Consider the following 24,462-nt stretch of genomic DNA (forward strand, 5'->3'; position numbering starts at 1 on the left):
CCAACAAGACTATGACCTTTTATTCCAAGCACTCCAGCCCAGTAAACCATGACCCACCCCGCCCCACATCAACTCAATCAAACCCATTAAGAAAATGGCATTTATCGTTCTGTTTAATAAGGCCTGGCTATAGTAAGGTGTCAAAGGACTACGATGATATGGCCTGGTACACTGGCTTGATTTTTTTTTCTTCTGTCTCAGTTTCTTTACCTCAAAAAAACTTTAATCTTCACCCTAATACAGATTTCCCTCTGTTCCCTCCACCCAGCACAGTTTCCTAATGCATATTTTCCCTGTATTGCTCTGGTTTCCTCCCACATTCCAAAAACGTGCAGGTTATTAAGCCAATGTCCACTGTAAATTGTCGCTGGTGTGTAGGTGATTGTGATGGTCGGTCAAAATCAAAGCTGAATTTATTGTCGTAAACATGTGGACGCACAGGTGCAATGAGAAACTGACCTGCAGCAGCACAAACACATGCAGAATCCTCAAGAAAAAAAAGGACAAAAATTAAACATAAATTAAACAAAATGTTTAAAAGGTAGGACATAATGAGAAAAAAAGACTACTTTAGTGCAAAGTGGCCCAAAGGGTGTGTTTCTGTGATTTTCCCCTCTGTAACTCTATGAGACTAAAATGCATTTTCGCCCACTACATATTGACTTACATCAAGCAGCAAACTGTGAAAGGCTCATATATTTGAAGCCTGGGGTTATCTTCTCATTCCACTCTTTCGAACTAGCCTAATGTGTATTTTTGGATATGAAACATGATAATATTATCTAAAACCTATTTCCTGTCCACAGCTGTAGACAGATTATCCAGCATCATCTCGTCCGCCTCAACAGATGTGAATCTGGCAGCACCTGAGAACTCTGAAAATGACAAGAATCTAAACACCGAAGGAAGCTGTGAGGAGAAGCGTGTGGACTTGCTGCAGAACCACTGTACAAGCATACGAAGAGAAACCCAGGGAAACCTTGGTGGAGATCCTGTGGAGAAGAAGCAGGAAATGTCACAGACTTCTCACCATAACGGGAACAAATGTGACCGCCCAGTGGCGTACATTGATGACACCGTCAATGACCTCAATTCCACTGAGGAAGAAACTACAAATACATCGTCTTCAGATTCAAAAATGGATCAAGATGTGAAAACTGCAGATTCAATAAAAGCTATCAACACCAGAAATGATGTCAGCAATAAAAGTGAGTCCATAAACAGTATCAAACAGGATGTTCTCAATTATTCTGTTCTGAATTCAGTCAACACAGGCAAAGTATTTTCAGTGAGCAAAGCTTGCCTGACTAACTACTCCAGAAATATGAGTACTGAGAGGGAGGAAATGTCAGTAAGTTCAACAGGTTTCACAGAAAATAATAAACAACAGTCCATGTATGCTGCTGCTGTGGATTCCGATTCAGAGACCGAATCTTCTGATAGCCCTCAGGTCTCCCGTAATAAAGTGGTGATGTCTTTGCCTGCAGTGGCTGGCTTCAGTCAGTGTGAAAATCTCAGTGTCGCAGATTCAGACACTGAAGAGGTTGAAATCTGCTACCCGCCCAGTGATCGAACTACCAGCACGGAGCAACCTGCGCCTCTTCTACCCAAGCTAAATAAGAGCCATTTGCCCCTGAATAAGGACTTAGCAGAGGCAAGTAGAGTGACACCACCGGTGGTCGGAAAAACACATTCACATCTGTCCTTTACATCCTACGATAGTGCAGAGACCTTAACCTCTTCCTCACTGCCTTGTAATTATGATGATAATGAAATGAAGACTGCTGGACCCCTGCTGTGTTCAGTCACTGGCAGGCCTTCCAAACCGATGAAATTTGAAAGCAATACCTTTCATACTACTATGGACATAAATGATTCGCAAATGGAAATTCAGGAATTTGATGTAACTTCCAAGCAATGTCCTCCAGCAAATATAAATTATGCTGCAGAAGGTACAAATGTAAAAACGAATCATAATGAAGAGTTGAACAAAGACAATTCTAATGGAAAAGTTGCCAGAGAATTTGTTGAAGCGGAAGACTACCACAATGATTCCGACTTTTCTGTCTCTTCTTCAGAGTTGGGAAGAACAGACCATAAATTTCCTTCTTCATTAGATACCAAGAAAGCAAAGATTGCCAGTACAAGTCTACAGTCTCAGCATCCAGTGCTCGATCCTAATCTGTCTTCTACAAACAAGTCTAATCCAGAACCTGCTGATACAGCTTCTTCTGTAACTCATATCAGAAAGGCTTTGTCAAATTCTAGTCCGCAGCTGCAAAGGCATTCCCTCAATCTACACAAACAATGTTCGGCAACTCAAAATATGAAATATAAGGGGCAGAGTGAAAGTGGACAACCATCTCAACTGTCCAGCAGAGCTAAGTTTCAGGACAAAATCCAGAAGTTCCATTCTGCACCAAAACTGAAAGGACTTAGCATTAAAAGCAAAATTAAACCTCAGTCAGAAACTAGTGAGAAGAATGCATCAATGTCAGATGGATCCAAAAATTCAGAGGCAACAGAAATATATCCTGAAAATTCACCGGATGTTGATCAGCCAACATCAAAACATTTAACCAAAAGGGCATCATTAATATGTAACCTAAAAACAAATAAGCAGGATGAGAAAAATCCATCTGAAACGAAACAAGAGAAGGAAATGGATAAAGACTCTGCTCACTCTTCAGAACAGGTTTTGATGCTCTTGGCAGCAGACACCAGTCTCCAAGCAAGGCAGCAAAATAAATTGTCTGATGTCACTAAGACTGATTTCAGCAATGAAAAGCAAAAACAAGGTTTTAAAGAAGAATCTGAACATCAACGAGAAGTCAAATTACGAATAACATTGGATCAGGATCTCAACGATGGAGCTCCTAATGAAACGCACGAGGTTATTGAGAAAAGTGGATGGATTAAACGTTCTCACAAATCGCTTGGGGAATCAGGGATTTATGCTGGTGAAGAGAATGCATCCAATGAAAGATCTGTGACTGAATCGATGTGTTGGGACAGGGAAAGCTTGGTCAACAAAACCTTGGGGAAATTGTCACAAAAAGCACCAAAATTAGAAGAGACATCAGTGGACAAAAAGCCTGAAGAGCAATTGAAACCTGCTGAATCTAAACCATTGAAAGATGTTCCTATAAACACTTTGTGCAATGTTGAAGATGATCAAGAATGCACAACATCACAACGTAGCTTTATAGAGTTAAAACTAGCATCACCTTCTCTTGAGCAGAAAGAAGTTAAAAACATTGCTACTTCTTCAGAACTCTTACATAATAAGCCACCTAAATTCCCCTTAACACTGGATAATACTGAAAAACCAAAGAAAGCTCCAAAACCTCCTGGGAAGTTGGAGCAGAAACCAGATAAGCTAAGTAGTGAGGATACAAATGAGGTTAAATGCCCACCTGATCATGCAGTCAAAGCTTCTCAAAAAAAGATTCCATTGCTTGAAAAACAGGTAAAATCATTTGAGACTTTGCAATTACACACTACTGATAAAAGTTCAGAAAATGTTCAACTAAAAGTCGAAGGAACTGGAAGCTTAAGGAAAACTTTGAGTGAAGAGAAACACTCCAGCACTGACTTTTTCTTCTATCATAGGGACAAGGGCAAGTCAAGTATGGGAAGTTTTATCAACGAGCTGAATTATCCCCCCGAGAGTGGTTCCTTTTCTGTTAGGCAGAGAATTAAGTCTTTTGAAAGCCTTGCCAACTTTGACAAACCTGTAATCAGGAAGGTAGACACACATTTGTCAGACTCATCCTTTGTTAATGTTACTAAGCCCGCAGTAGGAAGGCGAATATCAGGGAGTGCAATAACTTTAACGACATCCAGTGCTTCACTGGGTCAAGATTTTGATGCATCTCGTGTACTGAGGCGTAGTTTGAGTTCTTACACTGAAAGCACCTCTGAAGTTGCATTTACTTCATTGCCATTGAAAAAGGCTCCATCGAGCTTAGCTTTACAAAGCTTTGAAACAAGCTCTGAAAGTATTACCAAGGAGCTTAAAAAGACCAATGAGTGTGATGACAGCAATGAAAGGTCTCAAGAACAGGACTTCAATGCGTGGAAGGTTAACAATGGTAAAAATCGGTCGTCAGTCAAACACCGACCAAATTCTTTGAATCGCTCCAAGCTACGGGAGCTTAGAGCACTGAGCATGCCAGATCTGGATAAACTGTGCAATGATTATTCTACTGGTCCAATGACCCATAGCTTTAAAACTGAACTGGAGATTAAGCCAAGGAAGTCCAAAGGTCCTGCTGCAGCGGAAAGCCTCACTAATATTTCCTCTGGAACCTCTAATGGGTCTGGTTTAGTGAAAGTTTATAGATCTGGTATTTCGAGTACAAGGTCAAAGAGCAGCTGGAAGAGCAGCACCAGAACACTGGATTCTTGGTCTGATGATGAATTGACGAACAGCGAGAATTTGTCTGAAAATAAAGGGAAAAGTTGGTCTATGAGGTTAGTAACATGAATTTCAGAGGACAGTCTGGCCTGTCATTAATCTCTAAATGTGAAGAGCTAGAAAGACATTTGAAAATCAAAGTGCTGCAAATTTGATCTAAAATCACAAAATGCTGAGAACACTCAGGTGGTCGGGTGAACAGTTTTCAACATTTAACATTAACTCTGTTCTGCTTCTGCTTTAGACAGTCGCTGCCCTGACCTCAATAGGTTCAATAGGTACATTTAATGTCGGAGAAATGTATACAATATACATCCTGAGTTTTTTTTTTCTTCGCAAACATCCACAAAAACAGAGGAGTCCCCCAAAGGATGAATGACAGTTAAATGTTAGAACCTCAAAGCCCGCCCCCCCCAGCTCTCGCCTCCCACACACAAGCAGCAGCAAGGCAACAATCACCCCCCTCCCCCAACAGCAAAACAAATCTGCGCCCTCCACCGAGCACTCTAGCATGCAGCAAAGCATCAATAAAGACACGGACTTGCAGTACCCCAAAGATACTCCATTCACCCAGTAATTCGACATACCACAGGCTCTCTTTCTCCCTAATAAAGGAAAAAGGTGTCCCTGTTTCACAGCAAGAGGGGAGACATAACAAACAACTTGCTCATTTATGATGCTAAAACTCTGTTGCATCACTTTTTCCAAGCTCTGCTCCCAGAGAATCGGCCGCAGAAAGGCTCAGGTCTCTGGACACTCAGCTTCCGAAGTTCTGTGTTCTTCTGCAACGCCACAGTCAGGGGCAGCAGCATTGAATCAGTCCGTCTCCAGAACCACAAAAATCCAGCACCCTGAAGGTGTGCTAGTCTTCCAGGCCGTGTCCTTGGGATATCAAAAAGTGGCCAGTCATGAGGCCCTGAGAGTGGGTCCCATTCCCGCAAAGAACCAAAGTCAGAGTGTAACTCCAGGTCAGGGTCTTCAAAAGAACCTTAAAAGGAAAGAAATAGATGTCAAAGATAGCAATAGAGCTATCTTTGTTGTTGGAAAGCTGTTGGAAAATATTCTTAGAGGTAGGATCTATGGGCATTCAGAGAATCATGGTCTGATCAGGGACAGTCAGCATGGCTTTGTGAAGGGCAGATCGTGTCTAACAAGCCTGATAGAGTTCTTTGAGGAGGTGACCAGCCATATAGATGAGGGTAGTGCAGTGGATGTGATCTACATGGAATTCAGTAAGGCATTTGACAAGGTTCCACACAGTAGGCTTATTCAGAATGTCAGAAGGCATGGGATCCAGGGAAGTTTGGCCAGGTGGATTCAGAATTGGCTTGCCTGCAGAAGGCAGAGGGTCGTGGTGGAGGGAGTACATTCGGATTGGAGGGTTGTGACTAGTGGTGTCCCACAAGGATCGGTTCTGGTACCTCTGTTTTTTGTGATTTTTGTTAACGACCAAGATGTGGGGATAGAAGGGTGGGTTGGCAAGTTTTCAGATGACATAAAGGTTGGTGGTGTTCTGGATAGTGTAGAGGATTGTCGAAGATTGCAGAGAGACATTGATAGGATGCAGAAGTGGGCTGAGAAGTAGCAGATAGAGTTCAACCTGGAGAAGTGTGAGGTGGTACACTTTGGAAGGACGAACTCCAAGGCAGAGTACAAAGTAAATGGCAGGATACTTGGAAGTGTGGAGGAGCAGAGGGATCTGGGGGTACATGTCCACAGATCCCTGAAAGTTGCCTCACAGGTGGATTGGGTAGATAAGAAAGCTTATGGAGTGTTAGCTTTCATAAGTCGAGGGATAGAGTTTAAGAGTCGTGAGGTAATGATGCAGCTCTATAAAACTCTGGTTAGGCCACACTTGGAGTACTGTGCCCAGTTCTGGTCGCCTCACTATAGGAAGGATGTGGAAGCATTGGGACAGAGGAGATTTACCAGGATGCTGCCTGGTTTAGAGAGTATGGATTATGATCAGAGATTAAGGGAGCTAGGGCTTTACTCTCTGGAGAGAAGGAGGATGAGAGGAGACATGATAGAGGTATACTAGATATTAAGAGGAGTAGATAGAGTGGACAGCCAGCGCCTCTTCCCCAGGGCACCACTGCTCAATATTAGAGGACATGGCTTTAAGGTAAGGGGTGGAAAGTTCAAGGGGGATATTAGAGGAAGGTTTTTTACTCAGAGAGTGGTTGATGCGTGGAATGCACTGCCTGAGTCAGTGGTGGAGGCAGATACACTAGTGAAGTTTAAGAGACTACTAGACAGGTATATGGAGGAATTTAAGGTGGGGGGTTATATGGGAGGCAGGGTTTGAGGGTCGGCACAACATTGTGGGCCGAAGGGCCTGTACTGTGCTGTACTATTCTATGTTCTATGTTCTGTTTCCAAAGATGCAAGCAAAGGCGTCGCGGTTTCGTGCCATCTTAACTTTGCTCTTGCTGAGCATTTTCTGCTGTTATTTTAGGCTAGGGCTTGTCCAAGTTATCTAAATTATAATGGGATGTGTGTGAAGGGCTATTGTCGCAGGTGCAGGTCAGTGGGACCAGGCAAAGCAACAGTTTTGCATGGACTAGATGGACCAAAGGGCCTGCTTCTTTTGCTCTACGACACTATAACACTTTATGATTTTTCAGCGACCTTTTGTTTCCCCAAGCTATTTCCCTTGACCTGTTTCTTTTTGGGTAGGTCTGTTACAAACCTATCAAAGGTCAGAAAGACAGCCAGTCTTGCAAACCTTGGGGTTATATTTCTCACAGTGTCTATACTTTAAAAACATATGTAACCCTCCTGTCGGATGTGTAAGTCTGGGGAAGACAATCTCTGGCCCCACCAAACGTGTGAGACTGAGGTGCAAAACTTCCTGTTTGTGTGGATGCTGCGTGATGTGTTACCCTGTTGCAAATCAGTATCACGAAATAACAGACATTGCACCATATGCAAGTAAACGATTTAGCTGTATAATTCTTAATTTGACTAAAGGGTTAGTAAAGTGAAACAAAATGAAAAGGGCCCATTTTAACGAAATAGTCTAATGTGAACAAGTTGGAGCTCTCAGTTTCCTTTCTGCTGGTCCTCCATCAATTCCCCTGGGCTTCAGAGACTCCTGGCCCCACTCCTTTCTGGTGTCTATGACCTCTCCTTTCTGGCATCTTTTCTATTCATCTTCACCGAACAAGAGACCCAGATCACCTCGGTCGCCGGCATACAACAAGAAAAAGACACTCCCTTCACTGGACGCCGTACATTCCAAAGCCCCCATTACCTCTAGCCATAACCCAAACACTGCTGCTACAGAAAAACCATTACATTAGCAGTGAACCCCTCTCCAGTGTGTTACACACAGAGTACTGCATTATTGCAAATTATAAGTCAGTATTATTGGTTTTATTTAAGATGAAGTTAGATATATTTGTAAAAAATTGAGGAATTGAAGATTGTGGGGAACTTGCACACAAGAGAAGCTAAGGCCAGAATAGATCAGTCATGATCTTGAATGATGGGGCAGGTGGCCAAATACTTACCCTATTTTCTTGTCTGTTTTTCTGTGTTACATAGAAACATAGAAAATAGGTGCAGGAGTAGGCCATTCAGCCCTTCGAGCCTGCACCACCATTTATTATGATCATGGCTGATCATCCAACTCAGAACCCCGCCCCAGCCTTCCCTCCATACCCCCTGACCCCTGTAGCCACAAGGGCCATATCTAACTCCCTCTTAAACATAGCCAATGAACTGGCCTCAACAGTTTGCTGTGGCAGAGAATTCCACAGATTCACCACTCTCTGTGTGAAGAAGTTTTTCCTAATCTCGGTCCTAAAAGGCTTCCCCTCTATCCTCAAACTGTGGCCCCTCGTTCTGGACTTCCCCAACATCGGGAACAATCTTCCTGCATCTAGCCTGTCCAATCCCTTTAGGATCTTATACGTTTCAATCAGATCCCCCCTCAATCTTCTAAATTCCAACGAGTACAAGCCCAGTTCATCCAGTCTTTCTTCATATGAAAGTCCTGCCATCCCAGGAATCAATCTGGTGAACCTTCTTTGTACTCCCTCTATGGCAAAGATGTCTTTCCTCAGATTAGGGGACCAAAACTGCACACAATACTCCAGGTGTGGTCTCACCAAGGCCTTGTACAACTGCAGTAGTACCTCCCTGCTCCTGTACTCGAATCCTCTCGCTATAAATGCCAGCATACCATTTGCCTTTTTCACCGCCTGCTGTACCTGCATGCCCACTTTCAATGACTGGTGTATAATGACACCCAGGTCTCGTTGCACCTCCCCTTTTCCTAATCGGCCACCATTCAGATAATAATCTGTTTTCCTATTTTTGCCACCAAAGTGGATAACTTCACATTTATCCACATTAAATTGCATCTGCCATGAATTTGCCCACTCACCCAACCTATCCAAGTCACCCTGCATCCTCTTAGCATCCTCCTCACTGCTAACACTGCCACCCAGCTTCGTGTCATCCGCAAACTTGGAGATGCTGCATTTAATTCCCTCATCCAAGTCATTAATATATATTGTAAACAACTGGGGTCCCAGCACTGAGCCTTGCGGTACCCCACTAGTCACCGCCTGCCATTTCTGAAAAGGTCCCGTTTATTCCCACTCTTTGCTTCCTGTCTGCTAACCAATTCTCCACCCACACCAATACCTTACCCCCAATACCGTGTGCTTTAAGTTTGCACACTAATCTCCTGTGTGGGACCTTGTCAAAAGCCTTTTGAAAATCCAAATATACCACATCCACTGGTTCTCCCCTATCCACTCTACTAGTTACATCCTCAAAAAATTCTATGAGATTCGTCAGACATGATTTTCCTTTCACAAATCCATGCTGACTTTGTCTGATCATTTCACCGCTTTCCAAATGTGCTGTTATCACATCCTTGATAACTGACTCCAGCAGTTTCCCCACCACCGACGTTAGGCTAACCGGTCTATAATTCCCCGGTTTCTCTCTCCCTCCTTTTTTAAAAAGTGGGGTTACATTAGCCACCCTCCAATCCTCAGGAACTAGTCCAGAATCTAACGAGTTTTGAAAAATTATCACTAATGCATCCACTATTTCTTGGGCTACTTCCTTTAAGCACTCTAGGATGCAGACCATCTGGCCCTGGGGATTTATCTGCCTTCAATCCCTTCAATTTACCTAACACCACTTCCCTACTAACATGTATTTCACTCAGTTCCTCCATCTCACTGGACCCTCTGTCCCTTACTATTTCTGGAAGATTATTTATGTCCTCCTTAGTGAAGACAGAAGCAAAGTAATTATTCAATTGGTCTGCCATGTCCTTGCTCCCCATAATCAATTCACCTGTTTCTGTCTGCAGGGGACCTACATTTGTCTTTACCAGTCTTTTCCTTTTTACATATCTATAAAAGCTTTTACAGTCCGTTTTTATGTTCCCCGCCAGTTTTCTCTCATAATCTTTTTTCCCCTTCCTAATTAAGCCCTTTGTCCTCCTCTGCTGAACTCTGAATTTCTCCCATTCCTCAGGTGAGCCACTTTCTCTGGCTAATTTGTATGCTACTTCTTTGGAATTGATACTATCCCTAATTTCTCTTGTCAGCCACGGGTGCACTACCTTCCTTGATTTATTCTTTTGCCAAACTGGGGTGATATACTGCGTCCGGTGCTCCCGATGTGGCCTTTTATATATTGGTGAGACCCGACGCAGACTGGGAGACCGCTTTGCTGAACATCTACGCTCTGTCCGCCAGAGAAAGCGGGATCTCCCAGTGGCCACACATTTTAATTCCACATCCCATTCCCATTCTGACATGTCTATCCACGGCCTCCTCTACTGTAAAGATGAAGCCACACTCAGGTTGGAGGAACAACACCTTATATTCCGTCTGGGTAGCCTCCAACCTGATGGCATGAACATTGACTTCTCTAACTTCCGCTAAGGCCCCACCTCCCCCTCGTACCCCATCTGTTACTCATTTTTATGCACACATTCTTTCTCTCACTCTCCTTTTTCTCCCTCTGTCCCTCTGAATATACCTCTTGCCCATCCTCTGGGTCACCCCCCCGCTTGTCTTTCTTCCCGGGCCTCCTGTCCCATGATCCTCTCGTATCCCCTTTTGCCTATCACCTGTCCAGCTCTCGGCTCTATCCCTCCCCCTCCTGTCTTCTCCTATCATTTTGCATCTCCCCCTCCCCCTCCAGCTTTCAAATCCCTTACTCACTCTTCCTTCAGTTAGTCCTGACGAAGGGTCTCGGCCTGAAACGTCGACTGCGCCTCTTCCTATAGATGCTACTTGGCCTGCTGCGTTCACCAGCAACTTTGATGTATGTTGCTTGAATTTCCAGCATCTGCAGAATTCCTGTTGTTTGAACAATTGTTGTAGTTCATCCATGCAACCTTTAAATGCTTGCCATTGCATATCCACCGTCAATCCTTTAAGTGTCATTTGCCAGTCTATCTTAGCTAATTCACGTCTCATACCTTCAAAGTTACCCCTCTTTAAGTTCAGAACCTTTGTTTCTGAATTAACTATCTCACTCTCCATCTTAATGAAGAATTCCACCATATTATGGTCACTCTTACCCAAGGGGCCTCTCACGACAAGATCGCTAATTAACCCTTCCTCATTGCTCAAAACCCAGTCCAGAATAGCCTGCTCTCTAGTTGGTTCCTCGACATGTTGGTTCAAAAAACCATCCCGCATACATTCCAAGAAATCCTCTTCCTCAGCACCTTTACCAATTTGGTTCACCCAGTCTACATGTAGATTGAAGTCACCCATTATAACTGCTGTTCCTTTATTGCACACATTTCTAATTTCCTGTTTAATACCATCTCCGACCTCACTACTACTGTTAGGTGGCCTGTACACAACTCCCACCAGCGTCTTCTGCCCCTTAGTGTTACGCAGCTCTACCTATATCGATTCCACATCTTCCCGGCTTATGTCCTTCCTTTCTATTGCGTTAATCTCTTCTTTAACCAGCAACGCCACCCCACCTCCCCTTCCTTCATGTCTATCCCTCCTGAATATTGAATATCCCTGAACGTTGAGCTCCCATCCCTGGTCACCCTGGAGCCATGTCTCTGTGATCCCAACTATATCATAATCATTAATAACAATCTGCACTTTCAATTCATCCACCTTATTACGAATGCTCCTTGCATTGACACATAAAGCCTTCAGGTGCTCTTTTACAACTCTCTTAGCCCTTATACAATTATGTTGAAAAGTGGCCCTTTTTAATGCTTGCCCTGGATTTGTCGGCCTGCCACTTTTACTTTTCTCCTTTGTCCTTTTTGCTTCTACGCTCACTTTACACCCCTCTGTCTCTCTGCACTGGTTCCCATCCCTCTGTTGTGAACTAACCTCCTCACGCCTAGCCTCTTTAATTTGATTCCCACCCCCCAACCATTCTAGTTTAAAGTCACCTCAGTAGCCCCCTGCTAATCTCCCTGCCAGGATATTGGTCCCCCTAGGATTCAAGTGTAACCCGTCCTTTTTGTACAGGTCACGCCTGCGCCAAAAGAGGTCCCAATGATCCAAAAACTTGAATCCCTGCTCCCTGCTCCAATCCCTCAGCCATGCATTTATCCTCCACCTCATCGCATTCCTACTCTCACTGTCGCGTGGCACAGGCAGTAATCCCGAGATTACTACCTTTGCGGTCCTTTTTCTCAACTCCCTTCCTAGCTCCCTATATTCTCCTTTCAGGACCTCATCCCTTTTCCTACCTATGTCATTGGTACCTATATGTACCACGACCTCTGGCTCCTCACCCTCCCACTTCAGGATATCTTGGGCACAATCAGAAATATCCCGGACCCTGGCACCAGGGAGGCAAACTACCATCCGGGTCTCTGGACTGCGTCCACAGAATCGCCTATCTGACCCCCTTACTATCGAGTCCCCTATCACAACTGCCCTCCTCTTCCTTGCCCTACCCTTCTGAGCTACAGGGCCAGACTCTGTGCCGGAGGCACGGCCACTGTCGCTTCCCCCGGGTAAGCTGTCCCCCCCCAACAGTACTCAAACAGGATTACCTGTTGTTAAGGGGCACAGCCACCGGGGTACTCACCATCACCTGACTTTTCCCCTTCCCCCTCCTAACCGTGACCCACTTGTCTGCCTCCCATGGCCCCGGCGTGACCACCTGCCTTCCACTCCTCTCTATCACCTCCTCGTTCTCCCTGACCAGACGAAGGTCATCGAGCTGCAGCTCCAGTTCCGTTCCGTGTTCTACATCTGTCCTAAACAAGTTCATCATCTTTTTCCTTTCAATCCTGGTGACCCTTGATTATATTTGCTTAGAGTGAGTGTCTTCCCTGGGCTCAATTCACACACCTTTCAGAGGGATTTGTTAAACAGCACTCAAAGCTAAAGGGCCTTGCTGATCTTTCTCCTCAGGAATTCAAACTGAAGCCAGTTATAGTTACACTGAAATGCTATGTAAATATTTGAAAGACCAAGATGAAATGGATGTGTAGAGGATATTTCCAATAGTGGGAGAGCCTAAGACCTGAGGGCATAGACTCAGAATGCAAAGATGTTCCTTAGAGACACGGAGGAGGGGGAATTTCTTTAGCCAGAGGGCGGTGAATCTATCGAATTCATTGCCACGAATGATTGTGAAGGACAAGTTTTTGGATATATTTAAAGTGGAAGGCTGATTAGTATGAGTATTAAAAGTTACAGGGAGAATGGGCTTGAGGGGGAAATAAGTAAGCTGTGAGTGCAAGGCAGAATGACTTGATGGGCCGAATGGCCTAATTCTGCTCCTATGTCTTATGGTCTTGTAACCCCATAGGTTCAATACCATTGGCAATCAGTGTCAGTATCATTAGTACTTTGTATAATAAAATCAAAGATGATCAGTAATGTATAGCAATTCAGTAAAGAAGAAAGCAGGTTCTTCAACATGATGACCTGTCTCCTTCAACTGCTATAGCATATTTGAGGAAGGTGCTCTTATTGTAGTCTCGGGAAGGGAGTTCCAATATTTAGTCTCAGCAAATCTGCAAGTTCTCATGTACTTGTGACTTTTATTGTCTTGGATGTGGGGTTTTAGGGCTTGGAGATGCTCTTGATGAAGCTTTGCTTAATTGCTGCTGTGAATTTTCAGGATGATAGCCACTGAAAATCATGCACCAATGGTGGAATGAGAGAACATTGAGGATGAAAGATGTTATTGGGATTAGTTTATTATAGTCACGTATACTGAGATGCAGTGAAAAGTTTATCTTACATGCTCTTCATACAAATCAAGTCATCAGACAGTGCATTGAGCTAGAATAAGGTAAAAAAAAATAACAATACAAATAAAGTATAAAAGCACAGCAGATAAGCGATAAAGTGCAAGTTCTTAATAAGGTGGATTGTGAGGCCAAGAATCTTATCATGAAAGAGGACTGTTCAAGAGTCTGAATACAGTAGGATTGAAGCTATCATTGAGCCTGGTGGTACATGCTTTCAGGCTTTTGTATTTTGGCCAGATGGGAGAGTGGAGAAGAGAGAATATCTGAGGTTGGTGGGATTTTTGATTATGCTGGCTGCTTTCCAACACTGCCTCAGTAAAGCACCAGCCTAAAGCCTCAGTAAAGATGGAAAGCAATTTAGAGGGCTGCTTTGTCCTGAATATTGTAAAAATGTCTTAAATGATGCTTGAGCTACCCTTACCTAGCTGGTGGAGGAAATTCCATCACATTCCCGGTACACCTTGCAAATGGTGGATAGGCTTGAGAATCAGGTGGGTAAGTTACTCCAGGACCTTGCAGCAGTGGCTTAGGCCTGCTTTTGTAGCCATTGGGGTAGAAATTCATCCTTGGTTGCATACAAATGCAGAGTATATTATTGAAACTCAATTTCAGAAGCAAGTGTGGTCTCAGGTTGAACTTTTAGCAAATACAGTACTATACAAAAATCTTAAGCACATGTAAAAAAAAAATCTGTAAAGCAGAGGTGCTGTCAAAAGCAATGAAATGAAAAGTTTCTAAATATCTAAAAAAATTACCATAAAGAGCAGTAAATAGTTAAAAACTAAATCAAATCAATATTTGATGTGACCAACCTTTGCCTTTAAAACTGCATCTTTTCTCTGGGGTACACTGCCATGCAGTTTTATAAGAAAATCTGCTGGTAGGTTGTTCCAAGTATCTTGGAGAACTTATCACAGTTCTTCTGAAGACTTTGGCTGTCTCACTTGCTTCTCTCTCCAGGTAATCCCGGAAGCCTTGATGATGTTGCGATCATACCATCTGAAACCATATAAAAAATCTAGCGTGCCTGAGACTTTTGCAGAGTACTGTATTTCTCATACTTCTTTATATGTAGTTGAAGTCCTGTTCATTGCCATTAACACAAGTATGCACAAATACAATGAAAAATGTACAAGCAGCAGGCATTACAGACACACAGAATCGTATAAGCAGCATTCTCAGGGTGAAGTCTACTCAACTGAATAGAGCACAGAGCATCCTCCTGCCTCTGAGATCGACTTACCAATCCTGTCCTTTTTTACCCCACAGCACTCAATTGGATGAAAACAGAGCTATCCTTTTCCCAAATTCCTTGTTGTGTAAGAAGCAGAACTGCTGCACATTAGGAAAAAAGTCCAGTGACTCTACACCATTAGAATGAGAGACCTACTCTGTGTAGAAGGGGGTTTGTTGTCTTTGGTGTACAATGTGCTTTCAAGTCCTGTAAGCAGTTTTATCTCTTCAGCACGTCTTGGGCTAAAGGACCTGTACAGTAATATTCTATGTTCTGTTTTCCATTTCATCTTAATTATCTGCATACACAGTGAATTCTCATTAATTGGGACACGTTGGAATCTGTACATTTTGCCCCAATTAACTGGCCGCCCAATTAACTGAAGTATCATGGATATAGCTAAAAAGATAGTTAAAAAAACAAACTGAGTAAAAAAAATTATGTATTTAAATTCAATAAATTAGAACAAATTAGAATGTTACCAATACTACTGCAGTACTATAAAACTGTGTATTAGTTCCTAATACTTACAGTATTCATTGACGAATTCATCTGCCATGTTCTTTTGATTGACTGTAAGTGAACAAAATCAGTACAGATACCCAGTGCAGATAACGGACTGCCTTCATACAATGCTTTAAATGATTGCGTTCTTCAAATCTTCATCTTCATTGTAATATTCATGATTGTCGATACCTTCAAATTCTTCATAGAATCTTGGCTGTTTTCTCAAGCAGTTTTTGTTCTTTAAGAGTTGTCCCAAATTAACCAATGCCGGCCCAAATAAGGGGAATCCACTGTATTTAAATTTTATATTTTCACCACTCAGCTCCTTCACTACACTGAACTAACAATATGTTAATTAGTAATTGGTAATAAAGCATTAGTTATGAAGTTAATAATTTTGTTAATGCAACTAACACATTATCACTCTAAAACAACACACAAAAAGATTTGCGAATATAATTATTTTGCACTAGCTGATGCAAGTAAATGAAAGTTATTTTAGTAAGCATATAAAATGTCAATAAGAGCAGTAGTCACTTTGATATTTTCTTAGAATATCTGATCAGGTGAAAGATCCACATTTCTGTTAAGCAGCAAATAGAACTCCTTTGTTTTTGTTGGAAAGAGGAAGTGTGATGATCACTTTACCTGTGCAGAACAGAATAACATAAATTGAAATGCTTCTGATGTATCCTGTTATTGCACTTGACAAGGCTGTCAAAATCAAGTCAGCTGTCTATTAATTTCCTTTTTAATTGTTGACAGACTTCCTTGGGCTAACTAGATCGCTGGCCAAATAGTGTACATTTTGTCTGAAAGAAACATTTCATTTTCACCATCTTTCCTGACAAGGATAGTTGTTCTGTTCCCACTGTAATGTAGCGTAGGGACCTGGGTGGCTGGAAACCAGAAATACAGTGTTACATGCAATGATGTAATAACGCATGCATCTTGAAGAAAATTAGTGGAAAGACGTTATTTTGATAGTGGGTCTGTATTTTAAAACTTCTGTACTGAATTGTACTGTGCTGTACTGAAAGTTTAATTTTTTTATCTTGCATAGACCAAGGTGTGAATAGAGAAGGGAGACTCGGAAGTGTCAGTATTATAGTTGAACAAAGGGAACTATGGTGCTATGAGGGAGGAGCTGGCCAAAGTTCAATGGAACAATACCCTAGCAGGGAGGACAGTGGAACAGCAATGGCAAGTGTTTCTGGGAATAATGCGGAAGGTGCAGGATCAGTTTATTCCAAAGAGGAAGAAAGATCCTAAGGGGAGTAAAGGGAGGCCATGGCTGACAAGGGAAGTAATAAATAATTAAGACCAAAAATAGTTAAGACCAAAGTTGGGCCCTTGAAGACAGAAGCGGGTGAATTTATTATGGGGAACAAGGAAATGGCAGATGAGTTGAACAGGTACTTTGGATCTGTCTTCACTAGGGAAGACACAAACTATCTCCCAGATGTAATAGTGGCCAGAGGACCTAGGGTATTGGATGAATTGAAGGAAATTTATATTAGGCAGGAAATGATGTTGGATAGGCTGTTGGGTCTGAAGGCTGATAAGTCCCCGGGACCTGATGGTCTGCATCCCAGGGTACTTAAGGAGGTGGCTTTTGAAATCGTGGATGCATTAGTAATCATTTTCCAATGTTCTATAGATTCAGGATCAGTTCCTGTGAATTGGAGGGTGGCTAATGTTGACCCTCTCTTCAAGAAGGGAGGAAGAGAGAAAACAGGGAATTATAGACCGGTTAGCCTGATGTCGGTGGTGGGAAAGATGCTGGAGTCAATTATAAAAGATGAAATTACGACACATCTGGATAGTAGCTACAGGATTGGTCCGAGTCAGCATGGATTTACGAAGGGGAAATCGTGCTTGACTAATCTTCTGGAATTTTTTGAGGATGCAACTATGAAAATGGACAAGGGAGAGCCAGTGGATGTAGTGTACCTGGACTTTCAGAAAGCCTTTGATAAAGTCCCACATAGGAGATTAGTGGGCAAAATTAGGGCACATGGTATTGGGGGCAGAGTACTGACATGAATTGAAAATTGGCTGGCTGACAGAAAACAAGGAATAGCGATTAACGGGTCCCTTTTGGAATGGCAGGCGGTGACCAGTGGGGTACCGCAGGGTTCAGTGCTGGGACCACAGCTGTTTACAATATATATTAATGATTTAGATGAGGGAATTAAAAGTAACATTAGTAAATTTGCCGATGACACAAAGCCGGGAGGCAGTGTGAAATGTGAGGAGGATGTTATGAGAATGCAGGGTGACTTGGACAGGCTGGGTGAGTGGGCAGATGCGTGGCAGATGCAGTTTAACATGGATAAATGTGAGGTTATCCACTTTGGTGGTAAGAACGGGAAGGCAGATTATTATCTAAATGGAGTCAAGTTAGGAAAAGGGGAAGCACAACGAGATCTAGGTGTTCTTGTACATCAGTCACTGAAAGCAAACATGCAGGTACAGCAGGCAGTGAAGAAAACTAATGGCATGCTGGCCTTCATAACAAGGGGAATTGAGTATAAGAGCAAAGAGGTCCTTCTGCAGCTGTACAGGGCCCTGGTGAGACCACATCTGGAGTACTGTATGCAGTTTTGGTCTCCAAATTTGAAGAAGGACATTCTTGCTATTGAGGGAGTGCAGCGTAGGTTCACAAGGTTAATTCCTGGGATGGCGGGACTGTCATTTGTCGAAAGATTGGAGTGACTGGGCTTGTATACTCTGGAATTTAGAAGGCTGAGAGGGGATCTTATTGAAACATACAAGATTATTAAGGGATTGGACACGCTGGAGGCAGGAAGCATGTTCCTGCTGATGGGCGAGTCCAGAACCAGAGGCCACAGTTTAAGAATAAGGGGTAGGCCATTTAGAATGGCGATGAGGAAAAACTTTTTCACCCAGAGAGTGGTGGATATCGGGAATGCTCTGCCCCAGAAGGCTGTGGAGGCTAAGTCTCTGGATGCTTTCAAGAAAGAGATGGATAGAGCTCTTAAAGATAGCGGAATCAAAGGTTATAGGGATAAGGCAGGAACTGGATACTAATTGTGGATGATCAGCCATGATCACAGTGAATGGCGGTGCTGGCTCAAAGGGCCGAATGGCCTACTCCTGCACCTATTGTCTACTGTCTATTGTCTAAAAACAATCTGGAGGAACTCAGCACGTCGGGCAACATTAATAGAGTGGAACAAAGAGCCGGTGGTTTGGGCTGAGACCTTTCATCAAGACTGCAAAGGAAGGGGCAAGAAACCAGGATAAGATGCCAACTTCTTCAGCATTTTGTGTGTGTTGCTCTGAACTTTTCTCCCCTCCATAGATGCCGCCTGACCTGCTGAGTTTCTCCAGCATTTTGTGTATGTTGTTCTGGATTTCCAGCATCTGCAGATTCTCTTGTGGTATGAATAGAGAGACTGTGTATTCCTCCTGTCTAGGTTAACAACACTTTCTGCTAATTTTATTAATTATATTAACATAACTTAGGGTCTAGGGATTATTATGTTGAGAAGTGTAAGAATGTAAGAATCTATACTTAATTTATACCGGAATTTATGGGCAATGAATGCTTGGAGTTTAATTGATGCGCATAAACAAATTGAAACAAAATGTTGCAAAAAAAAAATAAATTTGAAAGCTTAAAAAGTAAAGTGGAATTTGAATGCTAAAATTCGCTATTGCTGTTTGATTTGATACTGCTTACTTTTACATCTGGTCAATGTAATCTTAATGTTCACATTTGGAAATTGTGTCGAAAGGAATGACACCCCTTTAATCACTCCAATGAAATTAATTTCTCTTTCTTAAATTGTAAACTGCACAAACATTCTTGAAACTCTTAGTTTTTTTTTAGGGAACCTCTTTTTCCTGCTTATTCTCTTTGAACAACCAGATGTACCTCAATGTATGGAAAGAGTCCAAGCTTCTATTCCGTGTCTCCACAGAGTAACATTTCTGAAACAGATAAATTGTAAGGAATCAGCCAGGAAATTGTAACTTGTCACAAGTTATGTTACTTTTCAGTTTAAACGCACTGCACTGCTATTAGGAAGAGACACCACTGTAGGAAAGCACAATATGTTTGAGAAGTTTTGTAATGTTACTGATTAATAACATACTTAATCCTTCAAAATATGTCTTTCAGTCTTGAAGATCTATCACATTCCATCCCGGAGAAACAAAAAGCACAAGCGGTTTTGTCCTCACTAATGGCTAAAGCAGATATCACAAAAATAATCCAGGAAGCCAAGAACATAGCTGAGGTGAGCCGTTATAGTTATGTAAATCACCAAAAGTAAGAGCCTGAGGCAGACATAGCAGATTTCTGTTTTGTTTCTGTCATTTTCCAGCAAGTAGACCTACTGTGGGAAGGTCCATGGAAGTTGGGGTTCAAGGAGAAATTGCAGCATGAATGCACTAACATGCCAGAATTAGCATTATTCATTGTCTTCTATCTCATGGGAAAAATTAAGTGTCAGTAATGATATTTGTCATTTTAATTTCAGCTACTTAACGTAAAAGCATGAAATTTACGACAGATTTTGACCCTTTTTGTATTAGAGTTAGCTGTTTGCCAGAGGAAACCGAAACTGATTCCATTGTTCTGTTCATCTCCTATAGCTGTGTGTTATGTGGCCCTTCAGCTATTCATGACTTAATTTTAAAAGTGCATTCATCTTTATTTTAGCCATTCCCCTGCTTATTGTATTTCACACACTACTAACAGTAGATTGAGAGATTCCTCTTATCCTTTTAATTGTTTTTCCAGTGGTCAGTAACTATCTAACAATGCAATGGACCTAGAGATATCATTGGGATAAATTACTTCAATTACTACACCAAAAATATACCAGATTAAGCAGCTTCCATTCTATGTTTAGAACAAACTCAGTGATTAATTATTTCCAATTTGGCTTAATCTGATTGATCATCCAAATTCAGGTTCAAACCTTACTTGAAAACTAATTTGGTGTAAATGAACCTTCTGGAGAAACTCCACCTCCATTACTCAGGACTCCAAATCAAAAGTAGCCTGTCAAATTAACGTAATGTTACTCTTGGGATTATTTATTTGTTATTTATTTATTTTAGGTTTTTTTTTGTATCTGCACAGTTTGTATTTTGCAAATTGGTTGTTTGTCAGTCTCTGTGTGTAGATGTATATAATACTTCTTTGTTCTACTTGAATGCTTGTGAGAAAATAAATTTCAGGGTAGTATGTGGTGACATACACAAACATACATACTCTGATGATAAATTTACCTTGATCTTCAAAAATATTCTTGAATCTGCAATCTACACCAGATACTGTAGGTGTTGCAAAAAAAAACAAACTGTTGGAGGAACTGAGCAGGTGGAACAGCATCTTTGGAGACAAAGGGATGGTAGACATTTCAGATTGAGACCCTGCATCAGGACTGAGTGTGTCGAGGAGAGACCGTCAGTATAAAGGGATGAGAGGGAGAGACGAGACAGAGGCTGTCAGGCGGTATAGGGAACCAGGTGGAGCCAGGTAGGATAAGTTGGAGGCAGAGGCAGGAAGATGATCAGTGGAAACCAGAGGCTACATATGGTGCAATCTGATAAGTAAGCAGGATGATTGGCCCCAGTAATAATGGCAGATATAACCAGTTGAGCAATGGAATTGAAACCCAGTAGGTTAACTCTGCTGGGTGATCAGCAGATGGAAACAGGTGAGGGGAGGGGATTAAAACCACCTCCCCCCATCTAGCTTCATCTTCCCCCTTCCATTTCCCTCCTCCTCTTTCTCTACCCATCGCCACCAATTCCACTCATGCCACCTCCCTTCATGCCCCACCCAATCTGGTCTCATTTGCCTCTCACACCCCTCCCCCCCCCAACACACACACTCACCTAGTCCCACCTATCACATGCCAGCGCCTGCCTCACCCCTGCCTCTCACCTCCCTTTGCTGGCTATCCTTCCTCTCACTCTGAGGTGAACCGTCAGCCATCTCTCTGCATCAGCAGATGCTGCCTGGCCTGCTGAGTTCCTCCAGCAGTTCGATTTTTGCTCCAGGTTACATCTGCTGCAGGCTCAGTCACATCAAGTGGTAACATAGATGTTATAGTTTTATTCTTGATTGGTTGATCATTTTATTCTAATTGGAACTCTTAACCTACCTATAGCCGATTCGAACATAGGCCAGCTTGTTAAAAGAATGCATGTGCATTAGTTAACCAGAGAACAGACAAAAGATCTGAAATTGCTATCTGTTGTGCAGTGCAGCGATGTATTTTTTTTCTAGAGTAATTGTCTTTATAATTTGTTTATTATTCATACAGCTTTTTTGATTCCTGATTTTGTGACATAGCAAGCAAACAACTACTGTTCATTCTGTGCCCTGCCATTGGCCTGGAAGTTCATGTCAATTGAATGCCTTCCCTCCCCACAGCAAAGTTGCTTTATGGCCTCTTAGTTACAGTGGCACATACTGTATCTGTAGTGATAGTTCAGACAGTAGTTTAACCTGACAGCAGTTTAAACTTCAGTCAGTTTCTATTGTGTATTTAAATTACTTTCCAAGATTTTGTCTGGCTAAGGATTAAATCAGCCCTGTGGATAAAGGATGGAATGTTATAACACATCTGTAACACTTTAGAGTAATGGTGGTAGACCCAACAACAGCAGCATACACCAATAATATAGTTCTTCAGTTTGGCTTCAAATGCGCTGAGACTTGGACTGAAAAGTTGCAAATAAATTTTGCTGAAGACAAGGGAATAGTATTTAAGGCAGACTTACCTGGAGTGAAGCCCAGATCGTAGTGATCAGAGGTCTGTGTCTGATTCATTGCTTCAGTCAGTCTCTATTCTTCCTTTGCTGTTGCATCAACTGCACCAATGGAGTTAAACACGCAGGATTCGCACGGCTATCGTCCAGTAAACCAGACACTGAAATGCAATCTAGATTTTCTGAAAATATCGAAAAAGATCTGACGTTTTTAAATTAGAATAGTTGTGGCAAAATTAAGCCATGCACCCATTTCCATCATGGCATTATGAATAACACCTTCGTGATAGGGTCACATGACGTAGAAGTAGTAGTTTTGATCCAGGGCTCAACCTTCATTATTTGTGTTTGATGCAAGCAGCCTCCAAGATGGAAAATTGGAATTGCTAAGAATTAATGTGTTTAGATGTGTCTGCTTAGCTACACCGAAAGCAATCCAGTCATGCACGGCCCCCAGACAATGGACTTCCAGTAGACTTTTTACATGTTATTCTTATGAATGTTGTCTTCTTCCCTGCTCTTGGAATGAATTTTTCCAAATTTATCATGATTATCTCAGCAGATTGTTTAATCTTACTGTTAAACTGTATCCTGTAATACAGGATCCAAGTTAATTATCAAAATTTTCTGCAGCTAAGTATTGGCAGCTCAGAGCAGGGAATGGAGACCAGTAAGATATCTTTACTGTGCTGGTGGCAAAAGTCAGCATAGTATTAATCGGATAAGACAACACCAGCTGTCAAAGGAGGGTTTATGTAATATCATAATAAGCAGATTCTAATAAGCAGAGGTTTTTGACTATGGTTGTAAAAGAAATCAAAATACCAGTTGGTTATGGGGAGCTACTCCAACTCATTTCCCAAATCCATGACCTCTTTCACCAAGAAGGGCAAGGGCAGCATTCCGGGGCAAGAATATTTGTTATTCCTCTCCTCTGCCTTGTGGCACATCAGCAGCAATCTTGCCGTTTCTTTCCCATTTTGCCTGTTCTTTATGAGTCTGAGGTGCTAGCTCGATGCTCAACCCTGATGGAAAGCCTGCAAGGAGCCGGCCAGATTCAAACCCGGGACCACTCGCCTCAAAGTCCAGTGCTGATACCACTACTCTACCGGCCGGCATAGACAAGGTGGCATACACATGAGAATATTGTGTTCAGTTTTGCTCACCTCAATACAGGGAGGACGTGGAAGCTTTAGAAAGAGTGCAGGATGCTGTCTGGATTAGAGAGCGTGTACTATGAGGAAAGATTGAGTGAGGTAGGGCTTTTCTCCTTGGTGAAAAGGACAAGAGGAGACTGGATAGAGGTGTTTAAGATGATAAGAGGCATAAACAGAGTGGACAGGCAATGTCTTTTATCCCAAGGTGACAGTAGCTAATAGCAGAAGACATACTTTTATGGTGATTAAGGGAAAGTATTGGGGGGGCGGGGTGACAGAGGCAGTTCTTTTAAAAACACAGGTGGTGGGTATGTGAAACACACCGCTGGGATAGTCACAAACAACAGGAATTCTGCAGATGCTGGAAATTCAAGCATCACACATCAAAGTTGCTGGTGAACGCAGCAGGTCAGGCAGCATCTCTAAGAAGAGGTACAGTCAACATTTCAGGCCAAGACCTGACGAAGGGTGTGTTGCTTTGATGTGTGTTGCTGGGATAGTCATCCAGGCAGATACATTAGGGACATTTAAGAGACTCTTAGGCACATGGATGAAAGAAAGGCGGAAGGTTAAGTGGGAGGGAAGGGTTAGATTGATTTTTGTGGAGATGAAGTGCTCGGTACAACATTGTGGGCTAAAGGGCCTGTACTGTACTCTCCTGTGTTATATCACACATTTGTTGTATTCAAAGTATATTTGTTCTCTCATGCTACATTCCTTGAACACAACAAGTTAAATTGACCCAGGAATTGGATTAGTTAATGTCCATTTTTGTGTGAATATCTAGTGTTGATGAATTGATAACTGGGTATCCTGGGTTACATACCACCCCGACTTGGAAGTGTTATGCTGTTTCATCATTGCTAAGTGTAAATCCTGAAATTCCCTGTCCAACACCCAGTGGGAGTATCCTTACCAGAAGGATGGCAGCAGTTCAAGAAGATGACTCATTATTATCTTCTCTGGTACAGTCAGAGTTGAACAGTAAAGGCTGGCCTTACACTCATGCCCAAATCCAAATACTAAAAAAATGTGGTGGACATGGAGCTACAATATCTTCCACAAACTACTTTTCAAGGAAGCTCAAACAAATTACTGTGGAAGATCAGTGAGAATGGAATAAAAAGATAAATGTAAAACCAATTAAAAA

The 24,462-nt window shown here is 42.3% G+C and overlaps 1 protein-coding gene across 3 annotated transcripts in view; it reads left to right on the forward strand.

The window, feature by feature from the left end:
• Positions 1–24,462, forward strand: part of pdzd2 (PDZ domain containing 2) — a 493,753-nt gene that overhangs the window by 447,059 nt on the left and 22,232 nt on the right. For all 3 annotated transcript variants that reach the window (XM_063042802.1, XM_063042803.1, XM_063042804.1), the window contains 2 exons: positions 807–4,476; positions 19,547–19,664. In XM_063042802.1, coding sequence (XP_062898872.1) covers positions 807–4,476; positions 19,547–19,664 — 3,788 coding nt within the window. The remainder of the gene's footprint in view (positions 1–806; positions 4,477–19,546; positions 19,665–24,462) is intronic.

Source organism: Mobula hypostoma, chromosome 3 (genome assembly GCF_963921235.1).
Source record: "Mobula hypostoma chromosome 3, sMobHyp1.1, whole genome shotgun sequence".
NCBI lineage: Eukaryota > Metazoa > Chordata > Chondrichthyes > Myliobatiformes > Myliobatidae > Mobula > Mobula hypostoma.